General features: G+C 38.7%; 1 protein-coding gene across 3 annotated transcripts in view; it reads right to left on the bottom strand.

Annotated features, from left to right (window-relative positions):
• Positions 1 to 9563: 9563 nt before the first annotated feature.
• The window catches only part of INTS6 (integrator complex subunit 6), a 108289-nt gene continuing 94395 nt past the window's right edge, over positions 9564 to 23457 (bottom strand). For all 3 annotated transcript variants that reach the window (XM_008152074.3, XM_028161363.2, XM_028161367.2), the window contains 3 exons: positions 15875 to 16249; positions 14444 to 14537; positions 9564 to 12396 (listed from right to left, as the gene is read on the bottom strand). In XM_008152074.3, the coding sequence (XP_008150296.1) occupies positions 12303 to 12396; positions 14444 to 14537; positions 15875 to 16249 (563 nt within the window). In that variant the 3' untranslated portion in view covers positions 9564 to 12302. The remainder of the gene's footprint in view (positions 12397 to 14443; positions 14538 to 15874; positions 16250 to 23457) is intronic.

Raw genomic sequence — 23457 nt, 5'->3', positions numbered from 1 at the left:
AAAGTTTTATTCATCTAAAGTAGGGGTCACCAAATGATGGCCCCAACACCTGTTTTTATAAATAAAGTTTTACTGAAACACAGCCACTCCCGTTTATTTACAAGTTAGATATATATGTATATTGGCTTTCCTGCTACAAGGGCAGAATTGAGCAGTTGCAGCATACACCATATGGCTTGCAATAGCTAAAATACGTACTTAATATCTGGTACTTTGTAGATAATTAAATTAGGCAACTAAAGTTTTAAGTATTGTTTTCCAATGGCCCATCTTTAACCATACTCATGAGACTAGTCGCTTCTGTGCCCTAGTAGGCTATTGACCTAATTCTGGAGACATGGCCACTGAATCTAACAAATAGTTCCATCATTCCTAAAATAGGGTAGCCACCACCCACCTCACCTTTTACTTGTGAAAATGAAATTCTATAACATATAGAAAAACATCAGTAGAAAGCTTGCAAAAGAGTAAATGATCAGAAAATACTGGCCTCCCTTCCTATAATTAACAAGAGGTTACTATGCAGTTTTGTACTATTGATGGAAGCTTAACAGCTACCGGGGAATTTGTCCTTTTCTTTCCATTTGGTTCCAAAGCCCAGAATCATTTTACTCAAGTTCTCATCTCTTCCTTCATGTCATTAAATCCTTTTTTGCTGTCTGAACAACTTGCTTAATATCATTTCAAGGTCCAACTGAGACCAGAATGTAATTTTTCTCCCCAAACATCCTTGACACTGCATGTCATGAGCTTTTAAGAGTAATTCCAGTTTTATTTACACTAAAGTACCAGATAGAGATACATTTCTTGAGCAATTCTACTTCCATAGGATCAGCAGGCTTGATACAAACCCATGCTTCCTATGCCAAGTAATACTCCTTGTGTACAAACTTGAAACTGTAAAAAAGAACTATTTTATTCTTGACTTTTATAAGGGAGTAATTAGTTTCCAATCTCTGCTCAATAAGAAGTACAAGCTCCCTGTTAGTATGGCAAATGAGCAAACCACTCATAGCTGCTTGACTGCACACTTAACTTATGTCACACCTGATGACTGCTCAGAACTGCAGTATGTCATCAGGATGGTGACATAGGTCCTTTTGAACTTCATTTCCCGTCCCAAGAAAATCAGTGAGCAACTATTGATAGAGATGTCTCCACTGAAAATCCAAGCACCCAGGGGTGAGGTTGAAGCACCTTTCTGAAACATGGAGACTGGGAGTACATTAGAAGGATGAGAGAAACGGCTACATTCTGACTGCATCAGCCCTCCTCCAGAATGACACAATACTGTACTCATGGCGCCCCCCCCCCTCCGGCCCCCTTGGGGCCTACAGTTTCTCCAGTGGGAAAAGAGAGCCCAAGGTGAACATCCAGCTCACTCAAAGTTGGCAGGATGCTTTCTGAGAAGCCCATTTAGGTCTCGCCTCACAGGGACCACTGGGGATCAGATAGAGATGGAGAAGGGGGTGCGGCAAGTCTTACAGCAAGCAGCCCTCAAATGTTGGCATACCATGATCCTGCTTGCAGGGCACCTCAGCAAAGACTCCAGCCAGCAGCAATGCTGATCTACAGAGTAGAGCCAGTGGCCCTGTCTGGCCAGAGAGCTTGGTTGGCAGTTCTGTCTGATCTAGGGTCCCCAGTCAATGAGTCACACTACTACCCTACTGAGGTAGGGAAGCAAATTCAAAGCCACAACAAACTATTGAGTCTATGCTGCTCAGCCGGGAAGCCTGGCTAGAGAACCCAGATAGCCAAGAAGCCCATCCTACAGTCCCACTTGGACAGAGAGCCAAGTCAGCAGCCCTGCCCAACTGTTGAGCACAGCCTCGGCCCCGTATAACCAAGAAGCCTGAACAATAATCCTGGGAAGCCACAGGGCCAGCTTACAGCAGCATTCAGCCACAGAGCCCACCCTACAACCCCACTCAGCAGTGGATCCCAACCTGCAGTTCCACCCAACTTTAGGGCACAGTCTATAACCCCACCCAAACATTGAGCCCAGCCTGCAGCACCCTCCATTTGGGAAGCACAGCCATGAGACCCCATTTTAACAGGAGCAATTGTGAAGCCCAATCCATAGTAACCCAATCATGGCATCCAATAAGTGGCACCACCCTGCCAGGGAAGAGACTGCAACCTCACCCAATCAGAAGTAATTGCAGGGTGAGTGGCCCAACCTAGCCATGGGACATAACCAGAAGCCCTGCCCAAACCAGGAGCCCAGCCAGCTGTCTCATCCAACTATATAACCCAGCCAGCAGCACCCCCACAACCTTAGAGCACATGCAGTGGCCTTGCCTTAATAGAGACAATAGCAAGCCCAGCCTGCCCAAGAATGCTACCAGCTGACTGGTGAAGGTCAAAAGCAAATCTTCAAAATCTGGAAGAGGAAGTTTCTTACTTAAATGCACACATACAATGTAAGGGATCAAGAATCATGAAGAATCTGGAAAACATGACACCACCAAAAGAAATGAATAAAGCTCCAATAACTATGCTCAACAAACAGAGAACTAAACTATGAGCTTATCAAAGAATTCAGAATAAGCCTCTTAAAGTAGTTTAGTAAGCAAGAACACAAAAACACACACAAAAAAATGATACAAAATTTAAAAAATAATGCATAAACAAAATAAGAAGTTGAGTCAACTAAAGACATAGAAACCATTAAAAAAAATTCTAAAGCTGAAGAATACAATGATTACACTGAAGAATTCAAAAGAGAGCTTAAATATCAGAGTTAACCAAGCAGAGGAAAGAATCAATAAAGTAGAAGATAAGTCATTTGAAGTTATCTATGCAGAGGATATGGTATCAGAAAAGATCCTGAATAGCCAAAGAAATCCCAAAAAAGAACAAAGCTAGAGGTATCACACTTCCTCATTTTAGACTATATTACAAAGCCATGGTAATTAAAACAGTATAATGCTGGCATAAAAAGACACATAGATGAATGGGATAGAACCAAGACCCAAGAAATAAATCCATGCACATACAGTCAATGAATATTTGACAAGGGAGCCAAGAATACTCAATGGGGAAAAATAGTCTCTTCAATCAATGGTGTTGGGAAGACTAGATATTCACATGTGAAAAAAAATAAAACTGGACCCCTTTCTCTTACACCACTCACAAAAATTAACTCAAAATGGATTAAAGACTTAAAAGTTTGAAACCATAAAACTTCTAGAAGAAAACATCAGAAAAAAGTTCCTTGAAATTGGTCTTGGGAATTATTTTTTGGATATGATACCAAAAGTATAAGCAACAAATGCAAAAGTAAAAAATGGGATTATATCAAACTAAAAGCTTCTTCACAGCAAAAGAAACAATTGATAAAATGAAGGCAATATATAGAATGGAAGTAAATATTTGCAAACCCTATATCTGTTAAGGGACTAATATCCAATATATATAAGGAAATTATACAAATAATAATCCAATTAAAATGAGGAAAGGATCTGAAGATACATTTTTCCAAAGAAGATATTTAAATGGCTAAAGGTATATGAAAAGGTAATCAACTAAACATCAGTGAAATACAAGTCAAAACCACAATGAGACATCACCTCACACTGGTTAGGATGTCTATTATCAAAAAGATAAGCAATAACAAATGCTGGCAAGGATGTGGAGAAAAGGGAACACTTGCACACGGTTGATAGGAATGTAAATTAGTACAATTAATGTAAATTACCCTTACCACTGTGGAAAACAGTGTGAAGGTTCCTCAAAAAATTAAAAAAAGTACTACCATATGATCAGCAATTCTACTTCTGGGTATTTATCCAAATGAAATGAAATCACTATCTCAAAGAGATATCTGTACCTCTGTCTTCATAGCAGCATTATTTATTATAGCCAAGACATAGAAAAAACCTAAATGTCCATTGACAGATAAATAGATAGAGAAGGTGTGGTATATATACACAACGGAATATTATTAGGCCATAAAAAAGAAGAAAATCCTGCCATTTACAACAACAAAGAAAAACTTTAAGGGCATTATGCTAAGTAAAATAAGTCAGAAAGAAAAATACAAGTATTGTCTATCATTTACATGTGGAATCTAAAAAAAACAACAACACTAAACTCATAGAAACAGAAAGTAGATTGGTATTTTTCAGGGTCAGGGGAAGGGGGTTGGGGAAAGGGTAAAGGTGGTCAAAGGATATAAAATTCCAGTTGTAAGTTCTAGAGATGTAATGCATAGCATGGTGACTATATACTGTTATATACTGGAAGTTGCTAAGAGAGTAGATCTTAAAAATGAATACATTAAGAAAATAGTCACTATGTTACATGATGGATCTGTTAACTTATTGTGGTAATCATATGGATCTGTTAATCTTATTGTGGTAATCATTTCACAATATATACATATATCAAATCATTATATTGTACACCTTAAACTTACACAAAGTTATATGTCAATTATAATCTCAATAAAGCTGGGGAGGGGAGAGAAAGAAAGGCATGAGGAGTGGGCTAGAGAATAAAGAGGAAGCAACTAACCACAGCCTAGATTCAGAGGCCATTTCAGCTCCTTTTTAGCACTCTAAATATCCTGGCTGGGTGTTACGTGACACACTCTCCATCTTTTACAATTTTTTACAATTAAAAAGATGAGAAAAATAAGTTATCTGGCAATAACTTTCTAAAAAGCCACTAAATTTGCCAGTAGTAATAATAATTTAAAGACAAAAGACACTACAAATGATATATTTACCCTGTTTTATGAGAAGCTGAGGATCAAATGTAGAGGCATTGATTTATATTTTGCAATCTTGTGTTTACACCATGTCATGCTATAAAGACTCTTAAACCTTTTGAGAGTATGACCAACCACACACAAAGAATGGTGGTCTCCGCTAACAAAGGGGAAGGGCCATTGAAGCAATCATTTGAATGAGACTTACCCAAGACTCATTCTGTCCTATGCCCCTATGATCAGACACAGCCAGCATTTCCTTGCAAGCGAAATCAAATTAAAGAACATGAAGGCAGCTATTTTTTATGGAAATGAAACAAATGGACAGTGAAAAGTGTCTAATAATCATCCAACATTTACTACACACAAGCATTATTACACTAGTTGAGCAAAGTACAAAGTATTTAAAATGACCAAGACAGCATCTGCATCCTAAGAGCTAACAATCTAAAAAGTAAGGTTAACATGTAAACATGTTAGAAGATGTTATGGAAGAAGAGTGGAGATTATGTCAGGAGGGAGAGTAAGGAAAAACTTACCCCTTTGCTTTGGATATTGAAATGTAATATAGGAGCAAATGGGTTTATGGTGGGCTATAGTTTCCCAAAGTATGTTACCCAGAATACTAATCTGGTAAATTTGGAGAAAAGGGATGGCATGGATGGTTCCATGATTAAATACTACATATTACAGTCCTCCTGTAGCAAATTAGCAGCACTAAGAAGTCCACTACTAAAAACAAAAGCACAGCACTATTCAACCTGCATTTCCCATTTTAGTAAACCAGAGAACCTTTTCTAGAGTAGCACCTATAAACAATCTTGGGAACAAATTTTGGGAAAACAAGTTGTACAACCTCAGTGGCACTAAGTAGCTGCTAACACTGCAGGAGAGGACAAGTCCAATGCCAGAAGCCCTTTGTGCTTGGCCTCTTTTAAGTTGGCTTCATTAGTTGCATAACATTTCAGTAGTAACTTAACAAAAGAAAGCATACAGGTATCTATAATACAAGATCAAGCAAGAAGCAAAACACAAACCCACAGATAACTCCTGATTTCTTGTTTTGATTATAAATGTTGTTCTTCTGAAATGTTAACTCCTATCAGAGATAAAATTTGAGAGGTGCCAATGCTGGGGCCTGATGGGCTGTAAGTCTTGGCTAATGGCTGTGCAAACATGTAAATGTCAATTATTGAACCATTCTTGTAGTGTGATAGAGAAAAACTATGAAAATGAAACTCTTCAGTTGCAGTCTCAAGAAACTGAAATAGCTACCAGTAAGTCCATCTAACCAAAGACTCATCTGTACCAATTGGTCCCATTTCTCACATTGTGCCAAGGTGCCTGGACTCTAACACAAACACACTTATAATATTTTAGCTGACATAGGATTTCATAGTAAACCCCTGCTCATTTCATTAACATTTATTTAAAATGCTCAGATGCCATACTAGATAGCAATAAAGCCAGATGAGTAAAACCTTCTCATGACCAACAAAGAACCATTTTTTATCCACAATTATTATAGAAAATTTCTAAGATTCTACAGAAAAAGACCAATTGCTTAAATCAGATTCGTCACTGGCTTTAGGACGAGAGATGCCAGGTGAATGTTTCCATTGCTTTCTCCCTTTCTCTGGCCCCATCAGGTCCCCTTCAGTGATGCTGGGAAATAAATGTTCCTTACAGAGAACTCAGCCAACTCACAATTTCCTCTGTGTGCTCAATTTACGAGATTGATGAAATGCTGTAGATACTATACTCTGGGCTGGTTCTAATCTCTCATGACGGTCATTTGCCATCTCCTGGTATGTGCATAAAACGCAAAACACTTTGTTGTCTAAAATGAAACAAAGAAACTGCCTCAAAATACATGTACGTGAGCCAAAACCGGTTTGGCTCAGTGGATAGAGCGTCAGCCTGCGGACTGGAAGGTCCCAGGTTCGATTCCGGTCAAGGGCATGTACATTGGTTGCGGGCACATCCCCCGGTGGGGGGTGTGCAGGAGGCAGCTGGTCGATGTCTCTCTCTCATCGATGTTTCTGGCTCTCTGTCCCTCTCCCTTCCTCTCTGTGAAAAATCAATAAAATATATTTAAAAAAAAATACATGTACGTTGATCAAGACTCTTATCACAGATGCCTTTCCATCAGCATCTCGAGTTGACGAGATGCTTTTTGAAAGCTGATCATGTTTGGGTGAAAAGAGTGGGTGGGAATGGGCGCTGCAGTCAGAAAGCCTGCATATGCCCAACTCCACTGATCAAGACTAACCTCAGATGACAACAGCGCACCTAAAATGTAAGGGTTGGACTGAATAATTTCCAGTGTTCTCTAGTTCTAAAGATTACCTTTCATTCCTTATTGTGTCATCAAATATTTCATTGTGGAGTTATTTTTAAATGATTAATGGTTAAATTACAAAAATCCGTTAATTCCCCTAAACTATCATATTCCTATTTGCTAGGCTTATCTTTGAAACTATTAGTGAAAGGTTTACTATGATAGTTCTAACCTCTCATTTTCTTTGCAGATTGCAGCCCATGAGGCAAGTTAATTGCAAAGCTGATATAGCTCAGTATACAGAATGCACTCCTGCAGCATCAGACACATTTTCAATTCACTAAATTATGCCTTTTAAAGCCTATAGTAAAATCTGCCACTGCTATTTAAAAGTGGCTCTTAAAATGCAGTCCATCCAAGAAGGCATTCAAGGAAAATAATCTCAGAAGCTTGACAAAAATGCAGATTTCTGGACTCCAGAATCTGCACTTCAAAACATATTCTGCTAATTCTTATACCACCAAAGTTTTAGAAATATTGGCTGACAAAGAGATGTAAATATGAACTAGAAACTATTTTTAAAAATAACTATTGAAAAAATGGGGCACAACTCTTGAATATTAATTTGGGGTTTTTATATGATTTATTAACTTTGATGTTCTGCAAGTTGCATAAAATATTGCACCTTAAGAATTTTCTGACAAGCTTTCCCTAGCTATACAGTAAGCAACATAAGACTAACTGTTAAGTACAGTGCACGCTTGAAAAATGTGCTCAAATCTCTAAAACAAACACATAAAAAATACAATAAGCAATTCACATCTTTATCTCCTATGGTTAGGCCAAGATGGCTTTCATGTTTTTGAAGTGATCCACAAAGCCAAGATTGAGGTTTCAGAGGAAGGCACCAAGGCGTCTGCAGCCACAGGTGTGTTCATAAGGGGAACTGAGCTGTCCACAGAGCCCCACTGCTGCCTATATCTAGACTTAGCCAGTTCAATCTTCACACTTAAGTTTCCTGCTGAAAGCCCCAAGTGCAGAAGTGGTACAGCAGTTAAAAAACATGTTAACAGAGAACAGTTTTTGAAAAAATGGGAGAAAAGAGATACCCATTTTAAAGATTTGTATCATCATCCCCACAAGTAAGGAATAGTCATTCGGGAAAAAATAGGTATCTTTTCTCTTTAATTTCCCCAATTTCACCCCATCCTAATCAAAATGAAAAATTAGGATGCTTTTACTTCTTCAAAATCAAGGGACTTCATATCCAATTTTAATAGTAACTTTCTTCAAATGAATAGAAAATGCAATAGGGTTCTTCTGTTTTTATCTTTATCATTGAAAGTATTACAGATGTCCACTTTTAATAGGGTTCTTCTATTATCTTCCCTGCAGTGCTATTGTTACTAAAAAGGTCTCAGATTCCTATTTTTAAAGCAGATCGGCCATACATCTTTTTCCTGAGAGAGCACAACACGGTATTACAGTATTTTTTGTTAGAATTCAGATAAATTATCAGCCTCTCTCTAGCAACAAGGGCTCATTTATCTACAGTAGCCTAACAAGCATTCCCTCTAGCTAGTTTCCATGGTGCTTCAGGAGCTTCCCGTTGTTGTGCTGTATATCCCAAGAAAGGAGAACATTTCATAACTAAAGGGAAACTAATATCCTCTGCAGATTTTCACCGTTCTCTCTCAAGCTCATTTGTAGTTGATGTACATTTTTAAAATTCAGGTTTCTACTTCTGGGGAGACTTAGAAAAATCATGAAAGTAAAATAAATGATAAGTCTTGACTTTTTCTAGTTGTTGCCCAGTTCATTGTCATTGCAGGGTAAAAGACAGTTCCTTCAGACCAGTAGAGTACCCAAGAAGTCCTCTGACTCTCAGCAACCCTAATGGTCTAGTAAATGCATGCACTCAGATTTCTAGTCTTTCTGTTGTTCTTAAGTTTGATGAAAAAATCAAATGTTTGCCTTTGTAATTTTAATCCCCACTATACCTTACCTTAATTTAAAAAAAAATGGTATAGTACAGGCAAATAATTAGCACATAAGGACAAGCCCAGAAGTCCTTAAATGTCAACAACACTGAACAAAGTATTCCAATTATTCCTCCTAATGTTCCCCCAGGAAAAGAGATTCTCAGTAAAGAGTTGTTGGCAAGTCTAAATGTGTTAAAAAGAAATAGTATGGAACAAGACTAATAAAATCAAGCAAAAGTGGATCTACTTTAACTAAACATCAGGCATTATTTTTATTTATGGAGAGAGAAAAGTCAAAAGTTAGAATCACGAAAATTAGGCATAGGCTTTACACAAATTATTAAGGAAATATTGTCAACATCATTTTATCTGAGAATCATCTGCGTACTGCTGCAACTTGTGCTAGAAATCAAAGGAACACTTTTTTGACAAAAAGAATGAAAATGATCATTTTGGGATTGTTTGGGGAGAAATGGTCCATCAATAGATATGTCCTGCTAGTAATCATCCCAACCCCATACATATTAGATGAAAACGTCACGTTATCACTCAGAACAGGTAACAGAGAGCCCTCTCTTAGAAAGGATACATGACAGGTTCTACTCCCTCAAGACAGACAGACAGGAGACTAAATTGGAACAGAAAAGCCCGTGTCAAAAGCTGATAGCCAATAAAAGTTGATGACAGTTCTTTCTTGGAATTTAACTGCATAAAAATGACTATAAAATCTTTGAAGTAGTAAAGGACACACCACCATTTTCATGATAGGAGTTTGCAGAATTGCCTTAGTAAACAGAGAATGAAAACATAAGGCTAATCCAAAACCAGTGACATAATCTGCCACACATCTATAGTCCCTGTGAATTAATTTACCTCTCTTTCTCGGAGATACTTACCCACATTACACAAGTGGATGGACACTCTTCTGGTGACAGGGGTATTGAAGAGATAAAAATGAATCTAGCCTTCAGTATACCAAATTGATCAATCTTACTAATAAGGGCAAATAATTACTCATCAATTGACAAATGGGACACATGAGACCATTAAAAAAAACTCTTAATCTCAAGATTAACTATTGAAAAATATAATTTGTCCAGCCTAGTCATCCAACGAGCTGAAAGGCCTAAAAGACATATTTCCCTCAAATATAGTCCACTTCCTCTTTGCTTATAAGAATTCTACAGTATTTCACTAATTGAAATATAAGCCATTTCATAAAATGCAGAAAACCTGATAGAGGTGGGATATTAAGCTTGAAACTCAATGGGTTTCAAAACTTGTGACTAGGTTTTAGGATGAGCGTGTATTGTGGCAGAGATTGATAAAAAGGGATTGAACAAACTGCTTCTTTACAACTCTTTCTAGGGTTCATCCCCCCAACAATAGATTAAAGGTCAAGAGTCTAAAGGATTAGTAGCTCATAAGCAACTTTTGAAATGAAAATCAGATTTTTTTTTTATAAGGACACTAAACATTGGAATAAACTGAATCCCTTTCTTAAATATTCTTAAGCATGAACTTTTATCTGAATGATTTGTATGTAATCCCTTCCATTAATCTCAGAATATAAACATATATATAATTTAAGACCAGACAATATATTCTGGATTTTGTGTAACTCTTGCTGAATTTAGCAGTGTGACCATAGATAATTACCTTAACAATTCCATCTATTAAATGACATCGTGCTTTACTTCAAGTTAGTAGAGGTAAAAAAGGTTTAAAGAATTGCATATGAAAATACTATATAACATTATACATGCTTCTTTTTCTTGACAGGGTTTATCTTCAGTATTGGGAGAGTTTCAAATCCCCTAGACTAAAAAAATTAACAGATCTCAAACATGTTCTCCACTTTCATCTATGCTTTTCTTCATAAAAAGTTACAATTTCATTGCCCTATACCCTTGAAATGTAAAAACTGTTCTACTAAAGTGTAAAAAGGGTATGTAATTTTCAAATGTTATGAACCTAAAAATACTTCAATTTTACTATAATTTTATAAATTTATTTCACCCACTTAATCTAAATGCATTTTAACCTTCTTTTTCTACTGACTACCCCAAAGCACTACAAGGCACAGCAGTGATATATGAATGTTGAGTCAGGTCACAGGCTCGTGTCCTCAGTAAGGACACGAGGCCACTTTACTGAAGGTGGACAATGAATAGTGTTTGTTTTTCCTTGTCCCAGGTAAACGGGGGTAATGCAAAATGAGCCAAGTCATCCTAATGTGTTTCCTTTTCATTTACCTTCAAATAAAATGAGGAGTTTATGTGTAAGAATGGCAGAGAAGAACAAAGAGATCCCCCTTGAACTCCCAATTTGTTATGGGACTTTTGTAAGAATGGAATCAAGCTGCTAACAGCTAGATATTTCAGAGTATGTGATGTGCCCCAAACTTACAACTCCCTAACAGTTTCAACTCTGAGCCATCCACAATCCTAGTGAGAAAGGAAAAGGCGTTGAAGGGAAATAAGGAAACCAATAATGTCCAAAGGTGTCTGCTTTTTAAACAGCTTTTAAAGTATCTGCCTATCTGCTACAGGTATTGTTGATTCCACTCTCTGGGCAGAAATGGGAGTACTTTGGCATGACCAACAACAGCTAAGAACATATAGAAAAAAGACAATGCAGATTATGTACCAAGTAATTACAGTTACGTTTAACAAATATGAACTTCAAGTGGTGTATTTTTTCAATGCTAAAAAGCAAAGCTTTTAAAATTCCATTATCTTAAGATAGTTTTAAATGATTTCTTTAAATGTGATTATTTCCTAAACCACACAAGAGTAAAATAGAGCATTTATTGATGGAATAACAAAAGTGCTTTTCTTAAATATTCTTCAAAATACATTTGTACAACTTACAATAATATATCCAAAATAACTGTATATACAAAACATTACCTAGTTTTAATGTATGTGCTTTTTTCCCCAAAAATTACAAAGTAACTTCTTTTTTATTTTTTTTTGGCAAAGTTCAACCTTAACAGAGGTGACAATTTTAAAGGTTGGTTTAAGAAAATAGAACCTGAGGGAAATTGACACGCAAGAGTCAATGACAAGCAAGAGATTTGAAGGAATATTTTTAGTTTGTTAAATAAAAATGTTTTTTAGAGTGATACTTTTCACATTACAAAAATAAACCAAAATGAAAAGGTCACTGTAAAATGATGAGAAAGATTCTGTAGACTTGCTCTTAGTATTTCAAATAGCCAACAATGCATGTCAAAAAAATGAATGCAAAATCACAACAGTCTTGTATTTACTTTGTATTTGGAGAAGATATAGTGAAATAAGTGGCCACATTCTGTTTTCTTTTAATTGCTATTAATATGGTTGATCTGATTGGCTCTTCGATGAATTTCATCCAAGAAGTTCTCCAGTTGTTCTATTAGCATTCGTTTTTTAAACCTGTATAAAAAAAATAATAGCACTCTCAATTCCTTTTTAATGGGTAAGTTATATATCAGTATAAAGTTTTTCTTAAAACAGAGAAACTGCCTTGGGCAGATTTTTCAAAGTGAAATAAAATTAAAAACCAACAACTTTATGATATATAAAATCTCCTGGAAGACTAGAAAATTACTTTTATCAGTACTGTATTATAATTTGTTCCTAAAACAAACAATCCAGGCCTAAGTACAACGGGAAAGAGGTTATTCCTTCTACAATAAAAAAGAAAAAGGAAAAACCTAATATATACAGGATTACTAATATTGCAGCAAAATTAGGACTCCCAAAGTAATGATTCCATAGCTGCTTCTTATGTTCTTTGAAAGCTGAATGTTAAAAGGAATGTGAACAAAGTATGAATATAATCCCTCACAAAATGTTAGATGAAATGAAAGCTGGGTAGTAGCACTTAAAAGCCACAGTGTTCTACTGTTACAATTTGAAAGCTAGCAAATCAAGGATAATTAGACATTTTTAGTATAGAATATAACGAACAGTTAAAGTTCAAACTGCAATTAAAATTTTTTTTTCAGTAATATAGTATACTGAAACTGCATTTGTCTACATAAGCACTAATACCGCTGATGCTTTTTAGAATATCCCAAAACACTGCCTAATCTATACCCACTTCTTCTCTTATAACCACTATAAAATTACACAACTCTCCAAAACAGCGATTTTCAACCTTTTCATCTCATGGCACATATAAACTACCGTATTTTCCGGCGTATAAGACGACTGGGCGTATAAGATTTTCCTGGGTTAAAAAGTCGTTTTATACACCGGAAAATACGGTAGTCCAATATATCTAATCCATTATATCTAATCCCATCAATATAGTCCAATATACCGTATTTTCCGGCATATAAAACGACTTTTTAACCCAGGAAAATCTTATACGCCCAGTCGTCTTATACGCCGGAAAGTACGGTAATTAATCTGCAGCACACCAAAAAACACATTTTTGCCAATCTGACCAAAAAATATATATAAATTTGATTCATTTACACTGATTATTGTTGTGATGGCTGTTGTCATTTTTTAATTTGACAATGTAAGGGAAAAGAGGTCAATGCCCCTGACTAGCCAGGTATTGCAGAAGTTTTTAACTTCTTGAGGCACACTGGTTGAAAATTGCTGCTCTAAAAGGTGACAGAAGTAAAGTGCAGGCACCAGGAATATAGCTAAATCCATGATGACGTCCAAGATGACAGAACGTTATGTAAAGAGCAGAATAGGTTAAATACTCAAAACAAATAATGTGAGAAGTTATCGCCTTATCTTGCACCTTCAAAGTAGCCTATGCTGTAGCCTCTCTCTTTCTCTCTCTTACACACACAGAATTAACTGCTCAATCTAAAACCAACTTTGAGTGTAGCATGGAAGAAACTGAGGGACTAATTAAAAAATGGGTATATTGGGAAGGTCAGATAAGATAAACTCTGTTTTCTTAAAATACTAAAAGTCTTAAAGGAAAAATAAAACAAATTTTTATATTCACTAAACTTATAAAACTATGCTTTACAGTTAACTGTACTATGGAGTTAGCATTTAAAATCTTGATTCACATTCCTTGTACTAAAGTACATAATCCTGGGCTACTGAAGCAATCAGAATAAGGCCCATTTGTCCTACTCTGGTCCCCTTAATTACAAGTTTTCCCACATACAAATAAGCTGCATTAAAATATTGCCTTTCGAGGTTATTACTAATCACTGATTAATATTAACAGTAGTCCAAATATACAAAGGAGAAAAATTAGAGGCTATTAAATATACAGACACCAAAAGCCACAAGAATAGGAAAAAAGAATTATGCAAGTATCTGTACTTCGTAGGAAGAAAAGATTCAAGTTCTAAAGAATTTTTGCATGGCTGTTTTTTAAGTGAACTTCTTTCAATAAATTATAAAAGAGAGAAGTACTTATGTGTGTGTGTGTCACATACATGCATAGCACAATAGATACCGTTAAAATACTTCTTACAATGTTCTATAGATTATTTACCTTGATGCTTCTTTAATGACATTTTGCAAAAATATTAGTCTTGTTTGTAAACTGCCTTGTACATGCTTCAGTAAAGTGAAGATTCTTTCATATTCTTAAAAGAGAAGCAAAGAGGAAAATTAAGTGGCTTTCATATTTAATATTTTTCTATTGCAGTTTACAAGATATACTAAGACAAAACAAAAGATATTCCACATACAATTTTCACTGCTCATTGAAGACTTTAACTTGCCAAACACTGCTTTTTTAGTAAAAGTTCTCATTAAAGTACCAAAGCTTAGAAGGGTGAATTAATAGCTTTTTGGTATTGCCACTGAAAAGATGCAAGTGGCTTAACAAAAATCCACCCTTATAATGAAAATTCTAAACTATAGCCACCATGGGGAAAAGGGGTTGGGTATTGGGGGTATAAGGAGGAAAAATAATAAAACAGATTAAGAGTGGCTATTTCAGTTTCAAGTTTTCACACAAAACTCTAAGGACTATAAGATCCTAAATGGCAAGGACTGAGTCTTACCCATTTCTGGACCATCATAACAAGTGATCTGTCAACACCTTCTGAAAGAATGCCAGTTGATACTGAAACTTTATCCCACAAAGTTCTTTTGTTTTCATATAATAGATAGCTTTCATAACTTTAGTCTTTTTTACCTAAACACATCCCTGGTCACCATAATAATTTAAATCTTAAAACATAGTGGTAGGCACTATGCCAAGAACTTTAGAGACTTCATATGAAGTCATTTAATATTCCTGACATCTTTTTGGGTTTGCTGCTACATTAAAATTTCAGTTGCTAGCTAGGAGAATACTAAAGACTATGGGTTTCTGTCATGGTAGGAACTATATGTAATTTATCTGTGTGCTCTTCCTGTGTTCTCAGTCCCTTCTGCTTATCATAGTACTTTGGATATAGCAAGCAGATATTTGTCAGTTTTTGTCAGCTGAACAAAGAATCAAATCCCACATATCTATATACATATATAAACCTAAGCGGCCGTTTGATTGGTAGCTATGATGCACACTGACCACCAGTGGACAAATGCTCAACATACAGGCCTGGAAACATGGAAGAGACAGATGAATGATGAATCTCAGAAGGAAGGGGGAGGTGGGAAGAGCAGGAAGAGATTAACCAAAGATCTTATATGCATATAGAGGCCTGGTGCACAGATTTGTGCACCGGTGGGGTCCCTTGGCCTGGCCTGTGGGGATCGAGCTGAACTGGCAGTCAGACATCCCCCGAGGGGTCCCGGATTGCAAGAGGGCACAGGCCAGGCTGAGGGACCCCACCGGTGCACGAATCCATGCACTAGGCCTCTAGTAGCTTATATACTATTCAAGATTGATCTAGAATCAAATATAAGCTTTTAGTTAATTTTTTTTTGAGCACACACCAAAAATCTGAGGTTTGTGTCTAAGTATACATACTTCTTCCTGGCTTTCTAATCTCTTTCATTATTTGTGCTTTTAGTTCAGTGTTGACTTTTTCGTGGCTTCTGCAATGCATCAATTTCTTTCCTTTGCTGAGTGAAGATGCTGGTATATTTTCTTCAGGGCATTGTACTTTATCTCTTGGCTCCTCATGATTTTCTAAAAATCCACCAACAGTGAGGTCATTAGTTCCTAAATGATCATGACCAAGAGTCTCTGTATGATTGGTTGGTCGTTCCAGTAAATTGGCTGGAGAAGATGATGCTGAAAATTCAGTATCCATAGCATTTGGTGTAATATCTGATGAAAGTTGGTCAGCAACATGATTTTCAACCACATCATCTATTGTTGAATCATTACTGGCTTCTGAAACTAAAAACAAAGATAAGGGGGGAAAATTATGAGAAACAATTTCAAAGCACACAGTAAAGAAAGCTCTAAAGAAATATCACTGCAACAAATTACAACTGATCATTTTCACAGATGCAAACTAACAAATAATGTGATATGATGTTTAAGCTTTGATAAAGATATGGTGGATTCAATGTGGAACATTCATAATATTTATAAAATCTGTACAATTTTTGCCCTTAGGGGGGAAAAAATAAAAGCAACTTCAACTTTTACTTCTCTGTTTTTCTATGGCAATTTTATTGAACAAGTATGGTTTTAATGTTTTAGGGAAATATACATGATCAAGATTGTCATGCTTATCTTTTCTAGCTCTAGCTCTAGCTCATTCCAACCTATAGTTGCCTTATACATCTGTTGTCACTTAGAGACAAAAGTAAACACAGGGAGTTTAACATGTTCAATGGTCTTCAGGGAACATACCACCAAACAGGTCATTTTACAGTACACCCTTTTCTTATACTCATCCATCTGGTCTCCATTACTGGAGTAATGCAGAACAATCCAGTGCGCACTTCAGCTCATTAGACAACTAGATTTAAAAACTTGCCACCTTGCCATTTACATTAGATTATTACACTTACTCCCCACAGAAAGCTGAATTCTAAGTTCCTTGATTGCTCACTAAACCTCTAAGACAACAGCTGAATTCATCACTTCCCTCACTTCCTGTCCAAAATGTACTCATACCCACAAAAATCCCTTGAACTTCTGACTCCCTCCTAAATCCTATTCCAGAATATGCAAACTTTACTGAATGTCTTCTACAACTCATTTCTAATTGAAACCAGCTCTCCTGCAAAGAAACTGCTCTCCTTTTCAGACCTGAAATAGAAACTGCTTTCTCTTAAACACTCTCCATGGGTGTGGACTGACTCTTTCAACTCTCAGTACCACCTCACGATCCTTTTTCCATGTACTCATGTTAGAACTCTTGCTCTTTTGAGGCTCAACTGTGTCATTTTACTCATCCTCTCTCTCCTCATCACTATCTTTATTGATCTCTAGGCACACCTCTATGGTCCTGATGTCTCCAGTACCTAGTTCACAACTTCCTCCCACCCCTGTATGTCCCTCAGGACATCATTCTAGGTCCTTACTACTCAAAGTGTGGTCTGTAGACAAGAAGCATTAGCACCATCAGCAACTTGCAAGAAATTCTCATCTAAGGCTCCACCCCAACTCAATGAATCATAATCTGTAGTTTTACTAGGCCCCAGGTGATTCACATATACATTCAAGTTTGAGAAGTGCTGCAGTGTGTGACTTCAATGTCTGAGAAGATAACCTACCTAGAACTGGCCTCCCAATTCCTCAATTACTTATCTCCGAAGAACTTTTCCACCTATATGTTTGCCCCTCAAGTCAAACACAAAATCTGGATGAAGAGAAACCTTATCTTTGTACTGCCCCTGCTATTGCTCTTTAACTCAGCCAGACTTTTACTCCAGAGATTCCTCCACTTTCTTCTTCCTATTAATTAGATCCTTTCTAAATATCCATTTTCTTATTTAGCCAACTTATATCCCATAATGCATCACTTTTTAGCAATGTCTTAAATTCTCTCATCCTTTTGTTATTCCATGACACTGGCCAGGCAAAACCCCACATTTGATGACTCTATCCATCTGCTTGTTCCAAACCTGCATTTGGAAGGATGAGCACTAATGGAGAAATATGATCACAATCACTATCTGTACTTCATCTTAGCACTGCTTCCCAATCTTATAACAGCCTTTTCTACCACTCCCACAAGAGATCATTTTAATCTTCTCTATTCTCTTTACATCTCTGATTTTCCCAATCTCTCCTCCCCTCTCAGCTGTAGATGTCTCTTCTTGCTTTACAGAGGAAAGAAAAGTAGAGGCCTGAGATGGGAACTTCCTCTGCTTCCCATCATTAAGCTTGTATCCACACCTATTAGACTTCAAAGGAAACAGCATTCTTTCATCTGGGGTTTGGAGAATTCCCTTCAGCTTTCTCAGTGATTTTGTGCTGAGTATGCTTTTTCTCATCTTCATTTTCAAATATTCCTATCACACCTACATTTAAACATGCTCACCTCTCTATCAGCTTAAAAATAAAGCAAAATCACCATTTTAACCCCATAACCTCTTCTAGCTCCCACTCTCTTTTCCCACCTACCCTTCACAGATAAACTTCTTCAACTGGTTGTTTACATGCACTGTCTCCATTTTCTCATCTTCCATTCTTCAACCCCTTTACTACACCCAAATTGCTCTTGCTAAGATAATCAAAGACTAACAGAACCGTTCTAATCTTCTTCTTGATTGATCTGTTTAAGATGTATCTGAGGAAGACAAAATGGCGGCGGAATAGGCAGACGTGTTCCAAGCCTTGTCCAGGAGCAGATGGAGCAACTATATCGAATAACATCCACCCTGAATTGGCAAAGTAGACACAGCTGGTGAGACAATTCGCAGCTGAGAAGGGCAGAGGACGCCTGGAGAACGGTAAAATCAGGAATCTGGGCTAGAGAGAGGTGCAGAACCTCCAAGCCCAGAGGGTTGGAGGGAAGCCACACAGCACCCAGGCCGCGCCCCTTGGGACAGGCCTAACATCTGACTGTGGAAAGGAAGTCCACAAGGCTGCTGGCGGCATGGGATTCTAGAGTAAGCCCACAGCCACGAGAGGCTGAGCCCAGAGGGGGCAGCCTGAACAACTGCCCAAGCCACGCTGTGCTGGGGGAAGAGGGGCTTGCAGTAGTTCTTCTAGCTCTTTTCCCTCTTGTTGGTCTTTGCTTTTATTCACTAAACCCAGTTCATAGGACCTTTCAAATACAAACACTCACCCGTGGCTGAGGTGCAGGTAGAGGTGCAGACTTGTGGAGAGGAGAGAGTCAGGGAGAGGTGCCGGGGGTCTGGCACTGAGACATACATGAGACACCACACCTAAGCAGCCATTTTATCCTGAAGAGATAGCCCCTCCCTGCAGTCTCCAGGCAACCAATACAGCCACACCGAGACTACACCCTGAATGTTATAAATGATACAAAACCCCCCCACTAATAATAATCACCTGAATAGTCCCTGAGAGCCCTCAGGGACTGGGCTGAAGAGAGGCCTTTCAGTCCCAGCAACCTCCCCAACTATAGCCCTGTCAGAAACAGCTGTTTGAGAGATTAAGATTGACAGTGGGCAGACAGGCTAAGTGGAAAGATTGGTTCTGCCTGCTGGAAGTCAAGGCTGTGGAGATAGACACAAACAGAGGAGCGGTGGACCGCTTGGAACTTCAACAACCTAACAGGAAACTGAGAAGTGGCAGATAGTACAGAAGAGTGGGATCTTAAACCAGCCCCAATGGGGCATTAAAACTTGGCGGAAATGAACCACACTCCACTTTTTCATTTTTATTATTTTGTTATCTTTTCTTCTTTACTTTCCTTTTTTTTGGTCTGCTTATTTTTTATTTCTTTTTGCATTATTTTTTTCATCATTCTATTTTTAACTTTTTTATTTTATCCTATTTTTTAAATTGATTTCCTTTTTTCTTTCTCTTTCTTCTTATACACTCTTCCTCTTTCTACTTCCTCTCTACTGAATTGAGGTACTCCCCATATTGATCCAATTCCTTAACCTTACTTTCTGTATATAAGCTTGGCCTCTACAGATTCTGCCCCCACCCTCTTTTCTGGGTGTTTGGTGTTTGTATTTTTTGGTTTATCTGTTTGTTCGGTGGTGTTTTATCCATATATATATATATATAGAGAGAGAGAGAGAGAGAGAGAGAGAGCCACATAACCAGACACCTGGAGAGGAGACTCCATCCACGAACAGGTCAATAACACTCCAGACCCAACTACAGAGGCAGGAAGATGGTGGCAGTGAGGGAGAGAGTAAAAGTGAGGGAACGAAAGGGGAGTGTGTAGACGTGTGTGTGTGTGTGTGTGTGTGTGTGTGTGTGTGGACAGTTAGATCCAGCAGAACCTTCGGGGTAGGCAGACCGGGCTCGCCTAAGTAGGCAGCTTCTGCTACCGTTGCAAACAGTCTCAGGGCAGCCGGCTCTACTGCAGAGGCTGAGCCTTCTTGAAAGGGAGAGCTGCTGTGACGGGGAGTCCAGCATCACCTCCAACCAGGGTGCCTCAGACACCACCCAGGACTCTACAGCCACCCCCATGAGGTACCTGCTGCCTCAGCTGAGGTTGCACAGTCATCGAGACTCTAGGCACCCCGGGCATGGGCTCCTGTGAGTTCCGAAGAGTGCTCCTCTCTGGCCAGCCCAATGTTTTAGCCCAGGGCGCCATGACCAGATGAGCAGTAGCCACATGAGCAGCCCACCCCTGTCCGAGGAGCAGCAGCCCCGTGAGCAACCCATTTAGAGGAGCCACCACAGCTGCAAGCAGCCATGCAAACAACACTTATCAGAGGAGCTGCTGCCAACTGAGGAACAGCCGCTACCGCGACCACCCGAGAAGCAGCCCGTGCACGACTCAACACCTAGATCCTTTGGTGAGAGCAGAAATGGGGAGACAAAGAAACCCCCAAAGGAAAGAAAAGGAGGAATCACCAGAAAAGCAGCTAAGTGAAACGGAGGCATGCAATATGTCAGAAAATTCAGAATAAGGGTCATACAGTTCATAAACCGGATAAAAAAAAATCAACGACTTATGTAAGAATCAAGAAGAAATAAAGAGTGATAAGCTGCAATAAAAAACACTATGGAAAGTTTCAACAGTTGACTAGGAGAAGCGGAGGACCGAATTAGCCAATTAGAAGACAGGGAAGCAAAACACACCCAAACTGAACTGCAACTGAAGAAAAAAATTAACAGACAGGAGGAGAGCCTAAGGGAGCTTTGGAACAACATGAAACGAAGCAACATACAAATAATAGGGGGGCCAGAACGACAGGAAGAGGAACAAGTATTAGAAAACCTATTTGAAGAAATAATGTCAGAAAACTTTCCTGATATGGGGAAGAAAAAAGTCACAAAGCACAGAGAATCCAAAACAAGATGAACCCAAAAAGACCCACACCAAGACACATCGTAATTATGATGGCAAATGATCAGGACAAAGAGAGAATCTTAAAGGCTGCAAGAGAGATACCGAAAGTTACGTACAAGGGATCTCCCATTAGATTATCAAATGATTTCTCAACAGAAACACATCAGGCCAGAAAGGAAAGAAAGAAGTTTACAAAGTGATGCAAAGTAAGGGACAGAATCCAACAATACTATACCCAGCAAGGCTATCATTCAAAATTGAATGGGAAATAAGAAGCTTCACAGATAAAAAAAAAAGGGCTAAGAGAGTTTATCAACACCAATCCAGCAATGCAAGAAATTCTAAAGGGACTGGTATAAAAAGAAGAAATAAAAAGGGAATAAGGAACTCAGGCACAAAAATTAAAAATGGCTACAAACAAGTACCTATCCTATCTAATAAAAGAGTAATATGCAAATTGACCATCACTCCAACACACAAGATGGCTGCCCCTATGTGATCAAAGTTGGCTGCCCCCATGTGGATACAAGATGGCCAGCAGGGGACGGTAGTTGCGGGCGACCAGGGCTGCAAGAGAGGGCAGTTAGGGGTGACCAGGCCGTCAGAGGAGGGCAGTTGGGGGGGACCCAGGCCTGCAGGGGAGGGCAGTTGGGGGGCACCAAGCCTGCAGTGGAGGCAGTTAGGGGCAATCAGGCCTGCAGGGGAGGGCAGTTGGGGGCAACAAGGCCTCCAGGGAAGGGCAGTTGGGGGGTACTGGGCTGGCAGGGGAGGGCAGTTAGGGGCGATCAGGCTGGCAGGAGAGTGGTTAGTTAGGGGGAGATCAGGCTGGCTGGCAGAAGCAGTTAGGGGCAATCAGGCAGGCAGGCAGACGAGCAGTTGGGAGCCAGCAGTCCTGGATTGTGAGAGGGATCCCAGATTGGAGAGGGTGCAGGCTGGGCTGAGGGACACACACCCCCGTGCATGAATTTCGTGCACCGGGCCTCTAGTCAATAATATCTTTAAACGTAAATGGACTAAATGCTCCAAATCAAAAGACATCAAGTGGCTGAATGGATAAGAAAACATGACCCATATATGCGCTGTCTACAAGAGAGCCATCTCAGAACAAGGAACTCACACAAACTGAAAGTGAAGGTATGGAAATATATCTTCCAGGCAAATGGAAATGAAAAAAAAAAGCTGGGGTAGCAATACTTGTATCTGACAAAATAGACCTCAAAGTGAAGGCCTTAAGAAGAGATAAGGAAAGCCACTTCATAATACTAACAGGACCGAAACAACAAGAGGATATAATCCTGGTAAACATATATGCACCCAATGCAGGAGCACACAAATACATAAAAAAATTTCTGGAAGATATCGGAAGAGATCAACAACAATACAATCATAGTAGGGGACTCTAAAACCCCACTGACATCACTGGATAAATCCTCTAAACAAACAAACAAACAAAAATCAGCAAAGAAACATCATTCCTAAATGACTCATTAGATCAGATGGACTTAACTGACATCTTCAGAACATTTCACAACAAAGCCATGGAATATACGTTCTTCCCAAGTGCACATGGGACATTTACAAAGACCACATATTGGGTCACAAGAAAGTGTCTCCAAATTCAAGAAGATTGAAATCAATCAAGCATCTTCTCAGACCACAGTGGCATAATCTATATAGATAAAAAGCCCATGGCCCTGCAGGGGAGGGCAGTTGGGGGCAAAGACTGGCGTGGGTGGACAGGGCTGCAAGGACAGCGAGGCGTGCACGTGTGTGGGGCCGCGCAATTTCGTGGGCTGGGCTTCTAGTATTAGAAATAAAGTACAATAAAAACAATAAAAAAATTCAAACACTTAGAAGCTGAATAGCATGCTATTAAACAATGATTGGGTTACCAAAAAGATCATTGATCAGCTGCTTCCTGCACACCCCCTACTGGGGATGTGCTCGCAACCAAGGAACATGCCCCTGACTGGAATCAAACCCGGGACCCTTCAGTCTGCAGGCCAACACTCCATGCACTGAGCCAAATCCGTTAGGGCTACCAAATACTCTTCTTAGACTACTCCTCTAGCACAGGCAAATGCACAGCTTTAGTTAACTAATTCCATTCACCCTTCAAGTGTTGGTTTAAACAACTCCCTAGTAAAGTGCCTTAAGCCTATACACCAAGTTAAGTTCTCATGCCAAATATGTCCACAACATA

The sequence above is a fragment of the Eptesicus fuscus genome, chromosome 8, assembly GCF_027574615.1.
Source record: "Eptesicus fuscus isolate TK198812 chromosome 8, DD_ASM_mEF_20220401, whole genome shotgun sequence".
NCBI lineage: Eukaryota > Metazoa > Chordata > Mammalia > Chiroptera > Vespertilionidae > Eptesicus > Eptesicus fuscus.
Note: the sequence above shows the minus strand (reverse complement) of the source record. Positions and strands in the feature narration are given on the sequence as shown.